The sequence below is a fragment of the Oncorhynchus masou genome, chromosome 24 (assembly GCF_036934945.1).
Source record: "Oncorhynchus masou masou isolate Uvic2021 chromosome 24, UVic_Omas_1.1, whole genome shotgun sequence".
Classification (NCBI taxonomy): domain Eukaryota; kingdom Metazoa; phylum Chordata; class Actinopteri; order Salmoniformes; family Salmonidae; genus Oncorhynchus; species Oncorhynchus masou.
Genome location: NC_088235.1, coordinates 69,534,678 through 69,557,844, shown reverse-complemented (window position 1 = coordinate 69,557,844; position 23,167 = coordinate 69,534,678). Strand labels below are relative to the sequence as shown.

Genomic DNA, 23,167 nt, shown 5'->3' with positions numbered 1-23,167 from the left:
AGTTTTCTAGTTTTCACCATTCCGCCTGCCCTGAGCCTGCCTGCCGTTTCTGTACCTTGTCACACCATACTGGATTATTGACCTCTGCCTGCCCTGACCCCAAGAGACTGCCTGCCGTTCTGTACCTTTTGAACTCTGATATGGATAACTAACCCCTGCATGCCATCGGCATGTCGTTTTGCCTGCCCCCTGTTCTAGTAATAAACTTTTATTACTTTGACATTGTCTACAACTGGGTCTTCCCTGAAACGTGATAGTGAGGAAGGACACCTGTATCTTTGTAGTGACTGTGTGTATTGATACACAATCCAAAGTGTCATTAATAACTTTACGTGCCCTTTGTGTGGCATTGGAAAACCTCCCTGGTCTCTGTGGTTGAATCTGTGTTTGACATTCACTGCTCGACTGAGGGACCCTACAGATGATTGTATGTGTAGAGAGGTGTGGTCGTCATTTCAAAACCGTGTTAAACACTATTATTGCACACAGAGGGAGTCCATGCGACTTATGTGACTTGTTAAGCAAATTTGTACTCCTTGAACTTATTTATGCTTGCCATAACAAAGGCATTGAATACTATTTGACTCAAGACATTTCCACTTTAAAAAAAAAAATAATAATTCTGAAATCATAATACCACTTTGACTTTATGGTGTATTGTGTGTAGGCCAGTGACAATACATCTCAATGTAATCCATTTTAAATTCAAGCTGTAACACAACAAAATGTGGAAAATGTCAAGGTGTGTGAATACTTTCTGAAGGCACTGTACAGCACGTAGGTCAGGAAAACATGATATCCTTTCAAACACAGTTTAATCATCACTCAGTATTTATGTGAGAATGTTTGTCATTTCTAAGCTGGAATCCTTAGTTGTGAAACTGTCACGTCCGTTTTTGATATTACTACAACAGACTTAAACAACAAACCCCCCCCCCCACACACACATGTGATAGTACACACCCTGCGGTTCTATGATGGGGCGAATAGTGCCGCTGTTTCACCTGCTGCGGATTTAAAATTGAATGCAATGTACCATCATTGTCTACTGACTCATTGTCTGACACAAATATTAATTTCCACAAAGTTTGCTGCTTCAGTGTCTTTAGATATTTTTGTCAAATGTTACTATGGAGTACTGAAATATAATTACAAGCGTTTCATACGTGTCAAAGGCTTTTATTGACAATTACATGAAGTTGGTGCATCACTGTAAAACGCTCCCTGAAACACTTCAGCGAGCAGGCCTTTCTAATCGACCTGGCCGGGGTATCCTGGAAGGATATTGATCTCATCCCGTCAGTAGAGGATGCCTGGATATTTTTTTTAAATGCCTTCCTAACCATCTTAAATAAACATGCCCCATTCAAGAAATTTAGAACCAGGAACAGATATAGCCCTTGGTTCTCCCCAGACCTGACTGCCCTTAACCAACACAAAAACATCCTATGGCGTTCTGCATTAGCATCGAACAGCCCCCGTGATATGCAGCTGTTCAGGGAAGCTAGAAACCATTATACACAGGCAGTTAGAAAAGCCAAGGCTAGCTTTTTCAAGCAGAAATTTGCTTCCTGCAATACTAACTCAAACAAGTTCTGGGACACTGTAAAGTCCATGGAGAATATGAACACCTCCTCCCAGCTGCCCACTGCACTGAAGATAGGAAACACTGTCACCACTGATAAATCCACCATAATTGAGAATTTCAATAAGCATTTTTCTACGACTAGCCATGCTTTCCACCTGGCTACTCCTACCCCGGTCAACAGCACTGCACTCCCCACAGCAACTCGCCCAAGCCTTCCCCATTTCTCCTTCTCCCAAATCCAGTCAACTGATGTTCTGAAAGAGCTGCAAAATCTGGACCCCTACAAATCAGCCGGGCGACAATCTGGACCCTTTCTTTCTAAAATTATCTGCCGAAATTGTTGCCACCCCTATTACTGGCCTGTTCAACCTCTCTTTCGTGTCGTCTGAGATCCCCAAAGATTGGAAAGCAGCTGCGGTCATCCCCCTCTTCAAAGGGGGGGACACTCTTGACCCAAACTGCTACAGACCTATATCTATCCTACCATGCCTTTCTAAGGTCTTCGAAAGCCAAGTCAACAAACAGATTACTGACCATTTCGAATCTCACCATTCCTTCTCTGCTATGCAATCTGGTTTCAGAGCTGGTCATGGGTGCACCTCAGCCACGCTCAAGGTCCTAAACGATATCTTAACCACCATCGATAAGAAACATTACTGTGCAGCCGTGTTCATTGATCTGGCCAAGGCTTTCGACTCTGTCAATCACCACATCCTCATCGGCAGACTCGACAGCCTTGGTTTCTCAAATGATTGCCTCGCCTGGTTCACCAACTACTTCTCTGATAGAGTTCAGTGTGTCAAATTGGAGGGTCTGCTGTCCGGAGTTCTGGCAGTCTCTATGGGGGTGCCACAGGGTTCAATTCTTGGACCGACTCTTTTCTCTGTATACATCAATGAGGTCGCTCTTGCTGCTGGTGAGTCTCTGATCCACCTTTACGCAGACGACACCATTCTGTATACTTCTGGCCCTTCTTTGGACACTGTGTTAACAACCCTCCAGGCAAGCTTCAATGCCATACAACTCTCCTTCCGTGGCCTCCAATTGCTCTTAAATACAAGTAAAACTAAATACATGCTCTTCAACCGATCGCTGCCCGCCTGTCCAACATCACTACTCTGGACGGCTCTGATTTAGAATACGTGGACAACTACAAATACTTAGGTGTCTGGTTAGACTGTAAACTCTCCTTCCAGACCCATATCAAATATCTCCAATCCAAAGTTAAATCTAGAATTGGCTTCCTATTTCGCAACAAAGCATCCTTCACTCATGCTGCCAAACATACCCTTGTAAAACTGACCATCCTACCAATCCTCGACTTTGGCGATGTTATTTACAAAATAGCCTCCAATACCCTACTCAACAAATTTGATGCAGTCTATCACAGTGCAATCTGTTTTGTCACCAAAGCCCCATATACTACCCACCATTGCGACCTGTACGCTCTCGTTGGCTGGCCCTCGCTTCATACTCGTCGCCAAACCCACTGGCTCCATGTGATCTACAAGACCCTGCTAGGTAAAGTCCCACCTTATCTCAGCTCGCTGGTCACCATAGCATCTCCCACTTGTAGCACACGCTCCAGCAGGTATATCTCTCTAGTCACCCCCAAAACCAATTCTTTCTTTGGCCGCCTCTCCTTCCAGTTCTCTGCTGCCAATGACTGGAACGAACTACAAAAAGCACTGAAACTGGAAACACTTATCTCCCTCACTAGCTTTAAGCACCAACTGTCAGAGCAGCTCACAGATTACTGCACCTGTACATAGCCCACCTATATTTTAGCCCAAACAACTACCTCTTTCCCTACTGTATTTAATTAATTTATTTATTTTGCTCCTTTGCACCCCCCATTATTTTTATTTCTACTTTGCACATTCTTCCATTGCAAATCTACCATTCCAGTGTTTTACTTGCTATATTGTATTTACTTTGCCACCATGGCCTTTTTTTGCCTTTACCTCCCTTATCTCACCTCATTTGCTCACATCGTATATAGACTTGTTTATACTGTAGTATTGACTGTATGTTTGTTTTGCTCCATGTGTAACTCTGTGTCGTTGTATGTGTCGAACTGCTTTGCTTTATCTTGGCCAGGTCGCAATTGTGAATGAGAACTTTTTCTCAACTTGCCTACCTGGTTAAATAAATAAATAAAATAAATAAGAGTCAATATTTGCAGTGTTGACCCTTCTTTTTCAAGACCTCTGCAATCTGCCCTGGCATGCTGTCAATTAACTTCTGGGCCACATCCTGACTGATGGCAGCCCATTCTTGCTTTATCAATGCTTAGAGTTTGTCAGAAGTTGTGGGTTTTTGTTTGTCCACCAGTCTCTTGAGGGATTGACAAGTTCTCAGTGGGATTAAGGTCTGGGGAGTTTCCTGGCCATGGACCCAAAATATCCATGTTTTGTTCCCTGAGCCACTTAGTTATCACGTTTGCCTTATGGCAAGGTGCTCCATCATGCTGGAAAAGGCATTGTTCGTCACCAAACTGTCCCTGGATGGTTGGGAGAAGTTGCTCTCGGAGGATGTGTTGGTACTATTCTTTATTCATGGCTGTGTTCTTAGGCTAAATTGTGAGTGAGCCCACTCCCTTGGCTGAGAAGCAACCCCACACATGAATGGTCTCAGGATGCTTTACAGTTGGCATGACACAGGACTGATGGTAGCGCTCACCTTCTCCGGACAAGCTTTTTCCGGATGCTCCAAACAATCAGAAAGGGGATTCATCAGAGAAAATTAACTTTACCCCAGTCCTCAGCAGTCCAATCCCTGTACCTTTTGTAGAATATCAGCCTGTCCCTGATGTTTTTCCTGGAGAGAAGTGGCTTCTTTGTTGCCCTTCTTGACACCAGGCCATCCTCCAAAAGTCTTCGCTGTGCGTGCAGATGCACACCTGCATGCTGCCATTCCTGAGCAAGCTCTGTACTGGTGGTGCCCCGATCCCGCAGCTGAATCCACTTTAGGAGACGGTCCTGGCGCTGGCTGGACTTTCTTGGGTGCCTTGAAGCCTTCTTCACAACAATTGAACCGCTCTCCATTAAGTTCTTGATGATCCGATAAATGGTTGATTTAGGTGCAATCTTAATGGCAGCAATATCCTTGCCCTTTTTTGCAAAGCAATGATGACGGCACGTGTTCCTTCCTCCATGTTTGACAGAGGAAGAACAATGATTCCAAGCACCACCCTCCTTTTGAAGCTTCCAGTCTGTTATTTGAACTCAATCAGCATGACAGAGTGATCTCCAGCCTTGTCCTCGTCAACACTCACACCTGCGTTAACGAGAGAATCACTGACATGTCAGCTGGTCCCTTTGTGGCATGGCTGAAATACATTTACATTACATTTAAGTCATTTAGCAGACGCTCTTATCCAGAGCGACTTACAAATTGGTGAATTCACCTTCTGACATCCAGTGGAACAGCCACTTTACAATAGTGCATCTAAATCATTAAGGGGGGTGGTGAGAAGGATTACTTATCCTATCCTAGGTATTCCTTGAAGAGGTGGGGTTTCAGGTGTCTCCGGAAGGTGGTGATTGACTCCGCTGTCCTGGCGTCGTGAGGGAGTTTGTTCCACCATTGGGGGCCAGAGCAGCGAACAGTTTTGACTGGGCTGAGCGGGAACTGTACTTCCTCAATGGTAGGGAGGCGAGCAGGCCAGAGGTGGATGAACGCAGTGCCCTTGCTTGGGTGTAGGGCCTGATCAGAGCCTGGAGGTACTGCGGTGCCGTTCCCCTCACAGCTCCGTAGGCAAGCACCATGGTCTTGTAGCGGATGCGAGCTTCAACTGGAAGCCAGTGGAGAGCGGAGGAGCGGGGGTGACGTGAGAGAACTTGGGAAGGTTGAACACCAGACGGGCTGCGGCGTTCTGGATGAGTTGTAGGGGTTTAATGGCACAGGCAGGAGCCCAGCCAACAGCGAGTTGCAGTAATCCAGACGGGAGATGACAAGTGCCTGGATTAGGACCTGCGCCGCTTCCTGTGTGAGGCAGGGTCGTACTTGCGGATGTTGTAGAGCATGAACCTACAGGAACGGGCCACCGCCATGATGTTGGTTGAGAACGACAGGGTGTTGTCCAGGATCACGCCAAGGTTCTTAGCGCTCTGGGAGGAGGACACAATGGAGTTGTCAACCGTGATGGCGAGATCATGGAACGGGCAGTCCTTCCCGGGAGGAAGAGCAGCTCCGTCTTGCCGAGGTTCAGCTTGAGGTGGTGATCCGTCATCCACACTGATATGTCTGCCAGACATGCAGAGATGCGATCGCCACCTGGTCATCAGAAGGGGAAAGGAGAAGATTAATTGTGTGTCGTCTGCATAGCAATGATAGGAGAGACCATGTGAGGTTATGACAGAGCCAAGTGACTTGGTGTATAGCGAGAATAGGAGAGGGCCTAGAACAGAGCCCTGGGGGACACCAGTGGTGAGGAGCGCGTGGCGAGGAGACAGATTCTCGCCACGCCACCTGGTAGGAGCGACCTGTCAGGTAGGACGCAATCCAAGCGTGGGCCGCGCCGGAGATGCCCAACTCGGAGAGGGTGGAGAGGAGGATCTGATGGTTCACAGTATCGAAGGCAGCCGATGGTCTACAGAGGAGAGAGAGTTAGCTTTAGCAGTGCGGAGCGCCTCCGTGATGCAGAGAAGAGAAGTCTCAGTTGAATGACTAGTCTTGAAACCTGACTGATTTGGATCAAGAAGGTCATTCTGAGAGAGATAGCGGGAGAGCTGGCCAAGGACGGCACGTTCAAGAGTTTTGGAGAGAAAAGAAAGAAGGGATACTGGTCTGTAGTTGTTGACATCGGAGGGATCGAGTGTAGGTTTTTTCAGAAGGGGTGCAACTCTCGCTCTCTTGAAGACGGAAGGGACATAGCCAGCGGTCAGGGATGAGTTGATGAGCGAGGTGAGGTAAGGGAGAAGGTCCCCGGAAATGGTCTGGAGAAGAGAGGAGGGGATAGGGTCGACAGGTTGTTGGGCGGCCGGCCGTCACAAGAAGCGAGATTTCATCTGGAGAGAGAGGGGAGAAAGAGGTCAGAGCACAGGGTAGGGCAGTGTGAGCAGAACCAGCGGTGTCGTTTGACTTAGCAAACGAGGATCGGATGTCGTCGACCTTCTTTTCAAAATGGTTGACGAAGTCATCTGCAGAGAGGGAGGAGGGGGAGGGGGAGGAGGATTCAGGGGGAGGAGAAGGTGGCAAAGAGCTTCCTAGGGTTAGAGGCAGATGCTTGGAATTTAGAGTGGTAGAAAGTGGCTTTAGCAGCAGAGACAGAGGAGGAAAATGTAGAGAGGAGGGAGTGAAAGGATGCCAGGTCCGCAGGAATTTTCCTCCATTTCCGCTCGGCTGCCCGGAGCTCTGTTCTGTGAGCTCGCAATGAGTCATCGAGCCACGGAGCGGGAGGGAGGACCGAGCCGGCCTGGAGGATAGGGGACATAGAGAGTCAAAGGATGCAGAAAGGGAAGAGAGGAGGGTTGAGGAGGCAGAATCAGGAGAAAGGTTGGAGAAGGTATGAGCAGAGGGAAGAGATGATAGGATGGAAGAGGAAAGAGTAGCGGGGGAGAGAGAGCGAAGGTTGGGACGGCGCGATACCATCCGAGTAGGGGCAGTGTGGGAAGTGTTGGATGAGAGCGAGAGGGAAAAGGATACAAGGTAGTGGTCGGAGACTTGGAGGGGAGTTGCAGTGAGGTTAGTGGAAGAACAGCATCTAGTAAAGATGAGGTCGAGCGTATTGCCTGCCTTGTGAGTAGGGGGGAAGGTGAGAGGGTGAGGTCAAAGAGGAGAGGAGTGGAAAGAAGGAGGCAGAGAGGAATGAGTCAAAGGTAGACGTGGGGAGGTTAAAGTCGCCCAGGACTGTGAGAGGTGAGCCGTCCTCAGGAAAGGAGCTTATCAAGGCATCAAGCTCATTGATGAACTCTCCGAGGGAACCTGGAGGGCGATAAATGATAAGGATGTTAAGCTTGAAAGGGCTGGTAACTGTGACAGCATGGAATTCAAAGGAGGCGATAGATAGATGGGTAAGGGGAGAGAGAGAGAATGACCACTTGGGAGAGATGAGGATCCCGGTGCCACCACCCCGCTGACCAGAAGCTCTCGGGGTGTGCGAGAACACGTGGGCGGACGAAGAGAGAGCAGTAGGAGTAGCAGTGTTATCTGTGGTGATCCATGTTTCCGTCAGTGCCAAGAAGTCGAGGGACTGGAGGGAGGCATAGGCTGAGATGAACTCTGCCTTGTTGGCCGCAGATCGGCAGTTCCAGAGGCTACCGGAGACCAGGAACTCCACGTGGTTCGTGCGCGCTGGGACCATCAGATTAGGGTGGCCGCGGCCACGCGGTGTGGAGCGTTTGTATGGTCTGTGCAGAGAGGAGAGAACAGGGATAGATAGACACATAGTTAACAGGGTACAGAAGAGGCTACGCTAATGCAAAGGAGATTGGAATGACAAGTGGACTACACGTCTCGAATGTTCAGAAAGTTAAGCTTACGTAGCAAGAATCTTATTGACTAAAATGATTGAAATGATACAGTACTGCTGGAGTAGGCTAGCTGGTAGTGGCTGCGATGTTGACACTACACTAATCAAGTCGTTCCGTCGAGTGTAATAGTTTCTACAGTGCTGCTATTCGGGGCTAGCTGGCTAGCTATCAGGTTGATTGCGTTACGTTACTTTAAAAGAACGACAATAGCTGGCTAGCTAACCTAGAAAATCGCTCTAGGCTACACAATTGTCTTAGATACAAAGACGGCTATGTAGCTAGCTAGCTACGATCAAACAAAACAAACCGTTGTACTGTAATAGTTACTACAGTGCTGCTATTCGGGGCTAGCTGGCTAGCTACGTTAAAAGAACGACAATAGCTGGCCAGCTAACCTAGAAAATCGCTCTAGGCTACACAATTGTCTTAGATACAAAGACGGCTATGTAGCTGGCTAGCTACGATCAAACAAATCAAACCGTTGTACTGTAATGAAGTGAAATGAAAATGTGATACTACCTGTGGAGCGACGGAATGTTGACCGGGTAGTTGGAGTTCAATTCGGTAGAGGTTGGCTAGCTGTTGGCTAGCTAGCTAGCAGCATTTCCTACGTTAAGGACGACAAATAGCTGGCTAGCTAACCTCGGTAAATTAAGATAATCACTCTAAGTCTACACACTCTAAACTGCACAATTATCTTGGATACGAAGACAGCGAAGACAACTATGTAGCTAGCTGACACTACGCTAATCGAGTCGTTCAGTTGAGTGTAATAGTTTCTACAGTGCTAGTGGACAGTGGATGTTAGCTAGCTGCTTAGCTAGCTGCTGGGCAGATACGTTAGGACGACGAAATACGATAATTATGCAATTGTCGTTGATACAAAGACGGCTATGTAGCTGGCTAAGAAGAAATTGCTAAATTGCTAAGATTAGACAAATCAAACCGTTGTACTATAACGAAATGTAATGAAAAGTTATACTACCTGCGGACCGAAGTGTAGATGCGACCGCTCGCTCCAACCGGATGCAGTGGAAGTGTTTTTTGGGGAATCATTTCATTTGCAAGGCAAAGAGGGACTTTGCAATGAATTTCAATTCATCTGATCACTCTTCATAACATTCTGGAGTATATGCAAATTGCCATCATACAAACTGAGGCAGCAGACTTAGAAAATTTTATATTTCTGTCATTCTCAACTTTTGGCTGTGACTGTACACACAGATCATACACGTAATGTTAGCTAGCGAGCCAGCCATGTAACATCAGCTTCAACTTGCAATGAAAACAACTTTCTGACTAAATTAGAAATGTATAATATTTGAAACTATAGCTGGACTCTTACTCGGTACCCCTTTCATTATATAAGACGTCCTGTGCCGTTTCTGTTTTGCTTGTACAGCTTGCTTTGCCCACAGTTGTTGTATCAAGTCACTCTGGTTCACACTGACTTTGTGCAATGCCATAAGAATCATCTTAAGCTTTAGCTCCCACCCAAACTCTGACCATTTTACTCAGCCCTAGCAGAGCTGGTTTGGCTGTTTTCATGTTAGGATTACCTAGACATACTGACCAGCTCAAATAGACAGAAGCGTGCTATATGGCAGACAAATCCAAACGGATCTCTCAACATGTCCAGCCCACTCATTATATTAGCCAATCATGGCTAGCAGGAAGGTTGCTGTCTTTTTCTGTGGCTTAACCAACTAGGCTCGTAATTTTAACAATTTTATTCGTATTTACAGATGCCATACAAGTTTGAAGGCACGGGAATGTTCACATGTTCGAGAAGGCATTTCTGCCCAAAATACATTTTGATTTCACGTTCAAATGGCTGTCCTGTGAAGTAGTGTTGTCTGTCAAGGGTTATTTTTAACTTGTTTTGTACACTAGAGGGTACTATATGTTGTTCATGGGTCGTGTGTGTGTGTGTGTGTGTGTGTGTGGGTAGCACAGGTGACCAGGAAGGGTTAGCACAGGTGAGAGGAGAGCACATACAGTTCTTACCGTATCACAGATGTAGCTTATAGAATTCATCTCTCTGCACCTTTTCTACAGAAATGTGTTTTGGAGCTATTTAAATTTTATATGCGCAATACATGGGAACTTCACCCAAAAAGTTTGGACATCTGATTTTTGTTGTGTTATGGACAGATCTCTCCTGCGCAAGTGGCTTTTCATAGGAAATCGCCACTCCAGCCACCTTCAATCAGATATGTGACCCCTGGGTTTACATCCTTTGCCAGGAGTCAAGACTGAGGCAAATATTTTTTTTTTATAGCACTGTCTTCACTCACCCCATATTGGTTTGGGCTGTTGGGACTGTCCGGACCTCATCTCGAACCTGATCACCCAAATGCCTGAATCATTCATGCCACAATCAAAAGATGGACTTTACTTTATTTTCTTGTTTTGTATTGTTCAATGTTCTTCATCATTAAACTCATTAACTGCACTTGCTTCCTGACTCGTCTGCACCTACGTTACAGAATATTGCCTCACAGAATGGAAACGGCAGCCAACCGAGACGTCTCCCAGATGGTCGGCGAACAGGGATACCTACTTCGTCAACACCACGATCAGCTGGCGCACCTGGGAACGGAGTTCTTCAACGTCTAGATTCTACCCCAAGAGTCACCCCCAACGAGTGGAGGATTCTCTACCATGAGTTGACCCAGCACCCCAGCCCATTCAGCAGTCTGCCCAGGTCAGCGATGCCCGTTTGTCCCTTCCAGACAAATATGACGGGACTCCATCCAAATGCTGTGCCTTCCTCCCCCAGTGCTCCCTCTATATTGCTCATCAAACGGGAGCTCCCAACACTGAGCGCCTACTCCAACCACGACAGGAGGACCAAACTGCTGCGGAGTATGCCCTCACCTTTCATACTGTGGCAGCATCCAGAGGATGGAATGTGCTGGTGCTCCGCACCTTATTCAGAAGAGGTTTGAGTGAGGAGGTCCAGACGGAGCTGGCATGCCGAGATGACACTCTCTCATTGGACGCACTCATTGCAACGGCCATCTGTCTGGATAACCTCCTTTGGGAGCATCAGCACTCCCATCGCTTATCTCCCTCCTTTGTTGACTGATCTGAGTCAGAGCCTGATCCAATGGAGGTAGGGGCTACGCGTATCTCCACGGCTGAGTGATGCTGTCGGAGACAACTGGGGCTATGTCCCTATTGTGTCCAGGAGGGACAGCTTCAACTGTGTCTACTAAGTTCTAAACCGAGAGTCACTAAAGCAGAGGGACGGTCCAATGATCATCCGTCTCATGGGGTAGATCAGGGTGTGAGTACTCATCTTCACTCTCCAACAAACTTTTCTTAGTACCTATTTCAATAGCTGTCTGTCCCTCATGTTGTTTCCACAGCTTTATTTGACTCGAGCCACAGGGAATTTTATTGACCAGGCCCTTGCCTCCTCCCTGAACATCATACCCGCTCTCCTCTCCGTTTTCAGTTCAAGCACTGGATAACCAACTACTGGGACCACACCATGTCCTGGCCGAGAATGGAGATTACGGCCTGGGTACCAAGATGCCGGAAGACCTGATTTTTCCTTACCTTGTGGTTCATGTAGGTTGAGAATCCAGTGGTTGTCCTCCAGGCCGACATCCCAGAGGTTTACCAGGATCTCTGGGAGGTTTTCTCCAAGACTCACGCCACCTGTCTCCCTCCTCTTTGCCCCTGGGACTGAGCCATCGACCTGCTTACAGACTCTGCGCCTCTGCACAGCCGCATCTACCCCGTCGGTGGCTGAAACCAAGTCTTTGAACGAGCACATCCAGGAGGCTCTCCAACAAGGTTTCATCCGCCCATCCGACTCCCCTGCATTGGCTGGCTTCTTTTTCGCAGTGGTGTAAAGTCCTTAAGTAAAAGTACTACTTAAGTCAGTTTTTGGGGGTATTTGACAACGTTTACATCACTACATTTCTAAAGAAAATAATGAACTTTTTACTCAAATTTTCACTGACACCCAAAAGTAGTCGTTACATTTTGAATGCTTAGCAGGTTAGGAAATGTGGTCTAATTCACATACTTATTAAGAGAACATCCCTACAGCCTCTGATCTGGCGGACTCACTAAACACATGCTTCGTTTGTATCTTAAGTATATTTGAGCTTTTTTACATTTACTTTTACTAGTATATTTAAAAACCAAATATTTTTAGACTTTTACTCAAATAGTATTTTACTGGGTGAACTTCACTTTTACCTTAATAGAAAATAACTAAAGTATCTTTACTTATGACTTTTTCTACCACTGCATCTTTGTGGTCAAGGATGGGGGTCTTCTTCTGTGTACTGACTACAGAAGTCTCTTCCCCCTCCAGTTGGTTCCGGCCGCCATTAACCTCTTGAAACTTTGGGGGCGGTATTTCATTTTTGGATGAAAAACGTTCCCGTTTTAAACAAGATATTTTGTCACAAAAAGATGCTCGACTATGCATATAATTGATAGCTTTGGAAAGAAAACACTCTGAAGTTTCCAGAACTGCAAAGATATTGTCTGTGAGTGCCCCAGAACAGGAGCTACAGGCAAAACCAAGATGAAACTGCAACCAGGAAATGAGCAGGATTTGAGGCTCTGTTTTTCATTGTCTCCTTATATGGCTGTGAATGTGACAGGAATGAGCCTGCCCTATCTATCGTTTCCCCAAGGTGTCTGCAGCATTGTGACGTATTTGTAGGCATATCATTGGAAGATTTACCATAAGAGACTACATTTGCCAGGTGTCTGCCCGGTGTCCTCCGTCGAAATTGGTGCGTCATTTTCAGCTGCTGGTATTTTTCCATGGGATTCTGTGACGAAAGCAGGCTTCCACGAACGGCATATCAATGAAGAGATATGTGAAAAAACACCTTGAGGATTGATTCTAAACAACGTTTGCCATGTTTCGGTTGATATTATGGAGTTAATTTGGAAAAAGTTTGATGTTTTGGTGACTGAATTTTCGGTTCGTTTCGGTAGCCAAATGTGATGTACAAAACGGAGCGATTTCTCCTACACAAAGATTCTTTCAGGAAAAACTGAACATTTGCTATGTAACTGAGAGTCTCCTCATTGAAAACATCCAAAGTTCTACAAAGGTAAATGATTTTATTTATTTGGTTTTCTGGTTTTTGTGAAAATGTTGCTTGCTAAATGCTACGCTAAAAGCTAAGCTAGCTATCAATACTCTTACACAAATGCTTGATTTGCTATGGTTCAAAAGCATATTTTGAAAATCTGAGATGACAGTGTTGTTAAGAAAAGGCTAAGCTTGTGAGCAGGCATATTTCATTTCATTTGTGATTTTCAGAAATCGTTAACGTTGCGTTATGCTAATGACCCGAGGCTGTATTCACGATCCCGGATCCGGGATGGGTAGTATCAACAGGTTTAAACAGCTGCACGGGGCCCAATTTGTTTTACCAAGCTGGACCTGCGGAGTGCTAACAATTAGATCGGCATCTGGGAGACACATGGTTTGAGTCTTGATATTTATTCAACAATCCAAACGGGGTAGGCAAGAGAATGATCGTGGACAGGCAATGAATCTTTTGGTCCTGGGCAGGTCACTAGAACAGGATGGCCCCCCCTCCAACATCAGAAGCATCAACCTCTACCACAACGCAAATTGACGTGCGGATCCGGATGGATGAGGATGGGTGCTATGGTGAACCAATGCTTCAGGTCCACAAAGGCTCTGTCGACAGCTGGAGACCATGTGAACGGTACATTGGGAGAGGTGAGTGCAGAGAGGGGGGCCGCCAGGTTGCTGTAACCCCGAATGAAACGGCGGTAGAAGTTAACAAAATCCAGGAAACGTAGCAACTGCACCCTGGACGTAGGTTGAAGCCAATCCACCACTGCTTTCACCTTTCCAGGATCCATCTGGACATTTCCCTCAATGATGACATATCCCAGAAAGGGAGTATCTGGCTCATCCGTTGCCGATGATTCTCGAGGGAGCTCGGGTGGCTTCGGATCCTCTCTAAAAAACAGCCTTCGGGGACTTCCGGATTCCTTCGAAGGTGAGCGAGCCACTGTGGATGAATGAGTGTGACCTAGGCCAGACCTCGTCTTGTTCCTGCGTTCCCTTAGATGTCCAAGTCTAATGATGAGGGAATTGAGGTCCACCAGTAATTCCCGAGCATCTAGCTCATCTTTTACCACCTAGGATAATCTGTGAAGAAAGGTATCGAAAAGAGACTCAGGATTCCAGGCACTCTCGGCGCCCAACGTGCAAAAGTCAACAGAGTAGTCTGCCACACTATGGGAGTCTTGAGGTAATTCAATACGTTTTTGGGCCACCTCTCTCCCGGATACCGGAGAATCGAACACCTTCCTCACCTCTGCCATGAAATCCTCCAGATGATGACAAATGTCGGATTGTTGCTGCCAAACTGCCGTAGCCCAGGAGAGCACCCTTCCCGACATTATCGGTCCGAAGGAAACAAAGATGACTTTGGCTCAAAAATAAGAGAGCACTGAGACAGAGAACCCCAGCAGGTACCAGGATCCCTAGAGTATCGCTCCAGAGGAGGTAAGCGTGGTTCTCGGGGAGCCGGAGTAGGCTGTGCAAAATTCACCGCTAATAGGGAAAAAGTTACTGGGTGTTTGGGGGTTCTTAGAGGTGGCAGGCTGCCTAATAACTAACTCCCTGATTTTGCTCCATAATATCCTTAAACCCTTAGTCGTGGCATTCCGTCAGAGAATGAAGCCCTTCCAAAAGGTCCTGTAGTAACTCTTCATGCCTCCCAATGGTGGCTCCCTGCATGGAGACAGCGTGACGGAGCTGGTCCAAGTCTGCTGGGTCTGTCATGGCCAGTTCGTACTATAAGGGCACAAGGCGAGACCAGCAGAGTGTCTGGGCACAACGAGTACTTGGTGATGCCTTATGGTTTAACCAATGCTCCATCGGTGTTTTGGGCATTTGTGAACGAGGTGTTTCGGGACATGCTTGGGCGCCAGGTGGTTGTGTATATCGACGACATCCTGATCTACTTGGACACCTTGGAGTAGAACATCGCCAACATCCAGGTAGTCCCGGGATGCCTCCTGGATAACCATTTGTATGTGAAAGCGGAGAAGTGCCAGTTAAATCAGGTCGCTGTCTCCTTGGCATATTGGATCAGCCCGCAATGAGTTGTTATGGAGGAAATAAAGGTAGATGTGGTCCGGTCATGGCCAGACCCAACCACCATAAAGGGACTACAACGGTTTTTGGGGTTTGCCAACTTACCGTCGCTTCATCAGGAACTTCAGCTCCATCGATTCTCCTCTCACTTCTCTCCTCAGAGGTGGTCTTCGAAAGTTGGATTGGAATCCTGCAGCTGATGAGACCTTCCGCCTGCTGAAGGGGCATTTCACCCCCGCCCCATTGCTGAAACACCCAGACCCTACACTGCCATTCATGCTGGTGTTTTGCGGGTACTATTTAATGAATCTGCCAGTTGAGTACTTGTGAGGCGTCTGTTTCTCAAAATAGACACTCTTGCTCAGTTGTGCACCAGGGCCTCCCACTTCCCTTTCTATTCTGGTTAGAGCCAGTTTGCGCTGTTCTGTGAAGGGAGTAGTACACAGCGTTGTACCAGATCTTCAGTTACTTGGTAATTTCTCGCATGGAATAGCCTTCATTTCTCAGAACAAGAATAGACTGAATTTCAGAAAAATTCTTTGTTTCTAGCCTTTTTGAGCCTGTAATCGAACCCACAAATGCTGATGCTCCAGATACACAACTAGTCTAAAGAAGGCCAGTTGTATTGCTTTTTTTAATCAGGACAACAGTTTTCAGCTGTGCTAACATAATTGCAAAAGGGTTTTCCAATGATCAATTAGCCTTCTAAAATGATACACTTGGATTTAGCTAACATGACATTGGAACACAGGAGGGATGGTTGCTGATAATGGGCCTCTGTACGCCTATGTAGATATTTCATTAAAAATCAGACGTTTCCAACTATAATAGCCATTTACAACATTAACAATGTCTACACTCTTTCTGATCAATTTGATGTTAATGGGCAAAAAATGTGCTTCCCTTTCAAAAACAAGGTCATTTCTAAGTGACCCCAACTTTTGAAACGCAGTGTATATATTTTATTTAAAATTACGGCACATGCCCTTGTGCCCCCTATGGGCATGACTCCTCCGACTGCATTGACTCACTGGCTGTTAGCTGCAGTTCTGAGACACTAAGTCACTTTGGGTCTGTTTAGTATTTTTGACATACAGATGTAGGATTTTTAATTGTCACTCTTTTGTTGCTAAAAAATGTCAACTTGTAGTGTATTCAAGGTTTTAAAAGGATTCTAAAGTTTGTGATTTCCATTTTAAAATGACAGACTTGATTTGCAAAAAATGTATCAACCCATACAAAAAAATGTCCATTATTTGTAGTACACATAATTCCTATTTTCTGTTGCTGCAGGATTATTTTCCTGCTGTAGCAAACCGGCTCAAATTAAGATCCTACAATTGCGTTAGATGCATCTGTAAAATGCAAATTATTTGCTGAACACAAGTGCATATGTTATGCCTGAGGAGTCGAGCTTGTTAGCATGTCTAGCTGCTCCCAAAAGAGTGTTGTTGCCCTGGCGCTAATGGGACTAGCAATAAGGCTAGAGGCATGCCTATATGGGAGAATGATTGCTCTGTGGACGCTTGGGCCAGTGCCTCAGAGGCCCGGCCCAAATTAGCCCAGCAATGTACTCCCTGGGTGGACCAAGTCCTGGTCTCAGACATATGTTTGTGTATGTATGTGTGTGAAGGCCGAAGCTGCTGCACTTGTGTGTTCAAATGACTGATGACAACTCTCACTCTTCCTCTCACTTCCTCTGTCCCTCTGTTTTTATTTGTCCCCCTTCTCATTGTCTGTCTGTAAATGGTTTGTCTTTCCTTCTCTCTCCTTATTCTGTCCTTTTCTCTCTATGTATATCCATCTCTCATCCTTTTCTGTCTTTCTCTCTGTCCTTCTATTTCTTTACCTATTACTTTATTTTTCTTTGTCTCTCTATCTACCTCTCCTCCACCCATTCTTTCTCCTTACACTCCACAGGTGTTTATTACAAAGACTGTGTTTTCGGGGAGCCCACTCCGGATCCACTACCTGCTGCTCTTCATTCGCTTCGCCACCTGGAACCAAATCCTGGACCCCTGGGTGTACATCCTGTTTCGCCGCGCTGTCCTCAAGCGCCTCTACCCCCGCTGGGACTGGTCCCAGGGCTCCATCAGGACCCTGTATCCCTCCTTTGTTGGTACTGTCTGCCGGCTGACCCGTGCCTCCGTGGGCAGCGATCCGCTAGGGGGAGGCGATGGGGGTGTGTCGGTCAAAGAGGAAGGCAAACCCCAGTCGTTTAATGTGGCTCCACCTTCACCGCCTTGACTGGTTCCTGTTGTGCATTGGTGTTCATCTTCGTCAGTGAAGTTGTTATTTCAGAATCAACTTTATTTTACTTGGTGATATAGTGATGTTAGTGATAGACAACATTTAGAAACAGAATACAGACAACTGAGTTTAAAAATAGTTTACATACACTACCGGTCAAAAGTTTTTGAACACCTACTCATTCAATGGTTTTCCTTTATTTGTAAAATTTTCCACATTGTAGAATAGTGAAGACATCAACACTATGAAAAAACATATATGGAATCATGTAGTAACCAAAGTGTTAAACAAATCAAAATGTATTTTATATTAGAGATTCTTCAAAGTAGTCACGCTTTGCCTAATCTTGGCATTCTCTTTTTCCCAACAGTCTTGAAGGAGTTCCCACATATGCTGAGCACATGTTGGCTGCTTTTCCTTCACTCTGCGGTCTGACTCATCCCAAACCCTATCAATTGGGTTGAGGTTGGGGGATTGTGGAGACCAGGTCATCTGATGCAGCACTCCATCACTTTCCTTCTTGGTAAAATAGTCCTTACACAGCCTGGAGGTGTTCTGTTGAAAAACAAAGTATAGTCCCACTAAGCCCAAACCAGATGGGATGGCATATTGCTGCAGAATGCTGTGGTAGCCATGCTGGTTAAGTGTGCATTGAATTCTAAATAAATCAGTGTCACCAGCAAAGCACCCCCACACCATAACACCTCCTTCTCCATGCTTTAAGCTGGGAAATGCACATGCGGAGATAATCCGTTCACCCACATCGCTTCTCACAAAGACACGACGGTTGGAACCAAAAATCTCAAATTTGGACTCCAGACCAAAAGACAAATTTCCATGGGTCTAATGTCTAATTGCTCGCGTTTCTTGGCTCAAGCAAGTCTGTTCTTTATTATTGGTGTCCTTTAGTAGTGTTTTTTTGCAGCAATTTGACCATGAAGGCCTGATTCGCAGTCTCCTCTGAACAGTTGATGTTGAGATGTTGTCTGTTACTTGAAGACATATGTACATATTCGTATTCCATCCCGTTGGATTGTGTATTAGGTAGTTGTTGTGGAATTGTTATATATTACTGCACTGTCGGGAACTAGAAGCACAAGCATTTCACTACACTTGCATGAACATCTGCTAGCCATGTGTATGGGACCAATGACATTTAATTTGAACTATGTGAAGCATTTACTTGGGCTGCAATTTCTGAGGCTGGTAACTCTAATGAACTTATCCGCTGTAGCAGAGGTAACTATAGGTCTTCCATTCCTGTGGCAGTCCTCATGAGAGCCAGTTTCATCATAGCGCTTGATGGTTTCTGTGACTGCACTTGAAGAAACTTGAAAGTTCATGACATTTTCCGTATTGACTGACCTTCATGTCTTAAAGTCATTTATTTTTGCTTATTTGTGCTGTTTTTTTCCATAAAATGGACTTGGTCTTTTACCAAATAGGGCTATATTCTATATACCCCTCCCTACCTTGTGACCACACAACTGATTGTCTCAAACGCATCAAGAATGAAAGAAATTCCACAAATTAACTTTTTAAGAAGGAACACCTATAATTGAAGAGCATTCCAGATGATGGCCCCATGAAGCTGGTTGAGAGAATGCCAAGAATGTGCAAAGTTGTCATCAAGGCAAAGGGTGACATTTGAAGAATCTAAAATGTAAAATATATTTTAATTTAACACTTTTGGTTACTACATGATTCCAAATGTGTTATTTCATTGTTTTGATATCTTCACAATTATTCTACAATTGGAAAAGTAAAGAAAAACCCTTGAATGAGGAGTTGTTCTAAAACTTTGGGCCGGAAGTGTACATTATTACATTATATACAACTAGGCAGTGTGAGCATAGAGCGATAAGAGAATGAGCATATACAAATGTATAGTATCAGTATGGCTACAGTGCAGTCGGAAAGTATTCATGCCCCTTTACTTTTTCCACATTTTGTTATGTTAGTCTTATTCTAAATTGCTTAAATAAAACATTTTCCTCGGAAATCTTCACATAATGACAAAGGGAACACAGGTTTTTAGAAATGATTGTAAATGTATTACAAATAAAAAACAACTTATTTACAAAAGTATTCAGACCCTTTGCTATGAGACTCGAAATTGAGTTCAGGTGCATCCTGTTTCCATTGATTACCCATGATGTATCTATAACTTGATTGGAGTCAACCTGTGTGAAATTGAATTGATTGGACATGATTTGGAAAGGCACACACCTGTGTATATAAGATCCCACAGTTGACAGTGTATGTCAAAGCAAAAACTAAGCCATTAGGTCAAAGCAATTGTCTGTAGACCTCTGAGACAGGATTGTGTCGAGGCACAGATCTGGGGAAGGATACAAAAATGTCTGCAGCATTGAAGATCCCCAAGAACACAAATGGAAGAAGTTTGGAACCACCAAGACTCTTTCTGGAGCTGGCCGTCCGGCCAAGCTGAGAAATCGGGGGAGAAGGACCTTAGTCAGGGAGGTGACCAAGAACCCGATGGTCACTGACAGAGCTATAGAGTTCCTCTGTGGAGATGGGAGAACTTTCCAGAAGGACAACCTTCTCTGCAGCACTACACCAATCAGGCCTCTATGGTAGAGTGACCAGACGGAGGCTACTCCTCAGTAAAAGGCACATGACAGCCCGCTTGGAGTTTGCCAAAAGGCACCTAAAGACTCTCAGACTCTCTGGTCTGATGAAACCAAGATTGTACTATTTGGCCAGAATGCCTAGCGCCACGTCTGGACAGCCAAGACAATGCAGTAGTGGCTTCGGGACAAGTCTCTGAGTGGCCCAGCCAGAGCCCGGAATTGACCCCGATCGAACATCTTTGGAGATACCTGAAAATAGCTGTGCAGCAACGCTCCCCATCCGACCAGACAGAGCTTGAGAGGATCTGCAGAGAGGAATGAGAGAAACTCTCCAAATATAGGTGTGCCAAGCATGTAGCGTCATACCTAAGAAGACTAATTGCTGTAATCGCTGCCAAAGGTGCTTCAACAAAGTACTGAGTAAATGGTCTGAATACTTATGTAAATGTCATTTCTTTATTATTATAAAAATTAGCAAACATTTCTAAAAACCTGTTTTTGCTTTCATTATGGGGTATTGTGTGTAGATTGAGGGGGGGGGGGGACAATTTAATCAATTTCAGATTAAGGCTGTAACGTAACAAAGTGTGGAAAAAGTCAGTGTCTGAAAACCTTCAGACTTTGGTGGTTTCTGAAGTCAACCACCATTTTCCACGGTTTTGTCTGTGTTGAGTTCCATATTATTGTGACTGCACCAGGCCACTAACCGGTCTACCTCTCCACTGTGCATGGACTAATCACCGTCGGTGATGATACCAACCAGAGTGGTGTCATCTGCAAACTTGAGTAGTTTGACAGATGCTTTGTTGGAGGTTCAGTGTTGGTGTAGAGTAGAAGTGAGAGCACACATGCTTGCGGCGCTCCGAGTCCGAGCTTTACCAGCTTCACATTTTGCGTCCCGTTGGTCAGGATGTCAGTGATCCACGGACAGATGGACACGTTCAGCTGGGAGAGTTTTGTTTTGTAGCACTTCTGGGATGATGTATTGTCCACAAACAAAATCCTTGCGTGTCTTTTTGGGTTACCATGGTTTTTGAGGATGTAGTGAGGCCTATGTTGACAGCGTCATCCACAAACCTATTAGCTCTATAGGCAAACTGCAGTGGCTCGAGGGAGCTATCAGTGATGGTTTTGAGATGGGACAGTACGAGGCGCTTTCAGGTTTTCGTGATGACTGAGGTGAACGCTACAGGTCTGTAATCATTCAGACAAAACAAAATGTGTCCTTTCAGAACTGGTACAATTATGTAAACCGACAAGAACAGTGCATTGCTCTAGTAAGTGGTTGAATATGTCCGTGAAAACGTAAGAGCTGGTCAGTGCAGTGCTTAAGTGTTACTGGAGAGACCTTGTCTAGGCCGGCAGCCTTCCTGCTGTACTGTTTCCTAAAGAGTGTTGACTGTGATTTATATTGTTGTTTTTTTATGTGCTGTTTATAGAGTTCTAAAAGTAGACTGAACATGGGCAGGGCTGTCGCATGGCATTGGAGCTCAGAGCTGGTTATTCCCGTGCCTTAAGCACATAGTGGGGCTCCCGAGTGGCGCAGAGGTCTAAGGCACTGCATCTCAGTGCTAGAGGCGTCACTACAGACACCCTGGTTTGAATCCAGGCTGTATCACAGGGCGGTGCTTAATTAGCCCAGCATCGCCCGGGTTTGGCCGGTGTAGACCGTCATTGTAAATAAGAATTTGTTCTTAACTGACTTGCCTAGTTAAATAAAGGATAAATAAAGAAAAACTTAAATACTGTTGCCAGTGGGGTGATTGTGTGTGGTGGTATTAAGCATTGTTTAGTTGAGAACAAGGAAATGTATGCTGTGTGTGGATGTTTCTGAAGAATACACAGCTGTCAGCTTCCATGCCAAAGACCACAAGGCCGTGGCGTGTGCGTGTGAGTATCCGCTTGAATTTATACCTTCATGTGAAAGTGTGTTTGTGTGTGTGCGTGTACTAACTTTCTCCTAATGGTATGCAAGCTGCTCTAACAGAGCAACCAAGCACAGTATTCATCACCAAAGATAACAAAGGACAACTGTCATCGGCTCTGGTGAGGTATTTGGCCTCCGATGGAACAGTGCCGTAGGTTGGTTGGCTGACTGCCCTTCAGACAGTATCCCTCACCTGGGCATATTTTGACTCAACACTCCTTATCTGCTTAATGAATCTTAGAGTTGACCCCCCTATTCTGTCCTCGGGTTCAAGTCTGGCTGACTTTCATACAGTGAAGCAGGGATGGGCCAAATAGGCGTTTATTTTGTGGAATGTCATGGATTCACTTCCAGGGAGAGATATTCCCAATATATGGCCATGAATGCATCATTATGTTAATCATGAGCATTACTCCAATAAACTCCTCATTCATTGTGTTACAAATCCTTTGAAGGATAAAATACAAAGTTCAATGCGAGGTCAACCCAAAGCCAGGAAGTCAAGTGTGAAAACAGTATTATTTATGTGAGATGATGCCAGAAACAATACATATCATGCTGCATGTTAGTTCACTGTGCATGTGTACACTAAGTGTTCAAAACATTAAGGATTTGTCAGAGCATGGGCTCTACAAGGTGTTGAAAGCGTTCCACAGGGATGCAACTCATGGAAATAGTAGGTGTCCTTAATGTTTTGTACACTCAGTGCATATCTTTGCTTTTGCAAGTCTTATTTTTAGAAGGAAAACAGATAGGACTATGTTATGTCTGACTGTGTATATGGTTCAGAAATTTTAGAGTATGTTGTGTCATGACACAGCATGTGCAATGCAGATGTAGAGTTTATACAGTGCTTGAACATTGGCATGTGTTTACTCCAAGGGGAAATAAAACATTAAGATTAGACCAAAAGTTTGCTTTGTCTGTTTTGTTTTTACTACCCTTTGAAAATGAGACTGGTGCGCTCATCCAAACACTTCAATAAATATATTTTAAAGTGTCTAGACTTTCTAAGCTGGTGTTAAAATACACTAAGTAACAGAACATGTGTACTTATGCTGTGAATCGAAGGAACTTCCGTAGAATAATATCAACTTTTATCAATGCTGTCGTTGCTCTAGGAAGCACAGAAGAACTTGAGAATGACTTATAACATTTTTATTACCAATTGTAAAAACAAACCCTAATATTTTCAGATCTCCATAG

At 45.2% G+C, this 23,167-nt stretch overlaps 1 protein-coding gene across 3 annotated transcripts in view; it reads left to right on the top strand.

Moving 5' to 3' along the window:
- The window catches only part of LOC135512543 (thromboxane A2 receptor-like), a 31,732-nt gene extending 8,865 nt beyond the window's left edge, over positions 1-22,867 (top strand). For 2 of the 3 annotated variants that reach the window (XM_064934678.1, XM_064934677.1), the window contains one exon: positions 17,111-22,867. In XM_064934678.1, coding sequence (XP_064790750.1) covers positions 17,111-17,437 — 327 coding nt within the window. In that variant the 3' untranslated portion in view covers positions 17,438-22,867. The remainder of the gene's footprint in view (positions 1-17,110) is intronic. The other variant, XM_064934679.1, reaches the window with a different exon arrangement.
- Positions 22,868-23,167: the final 300 nt, after the last annotated feature.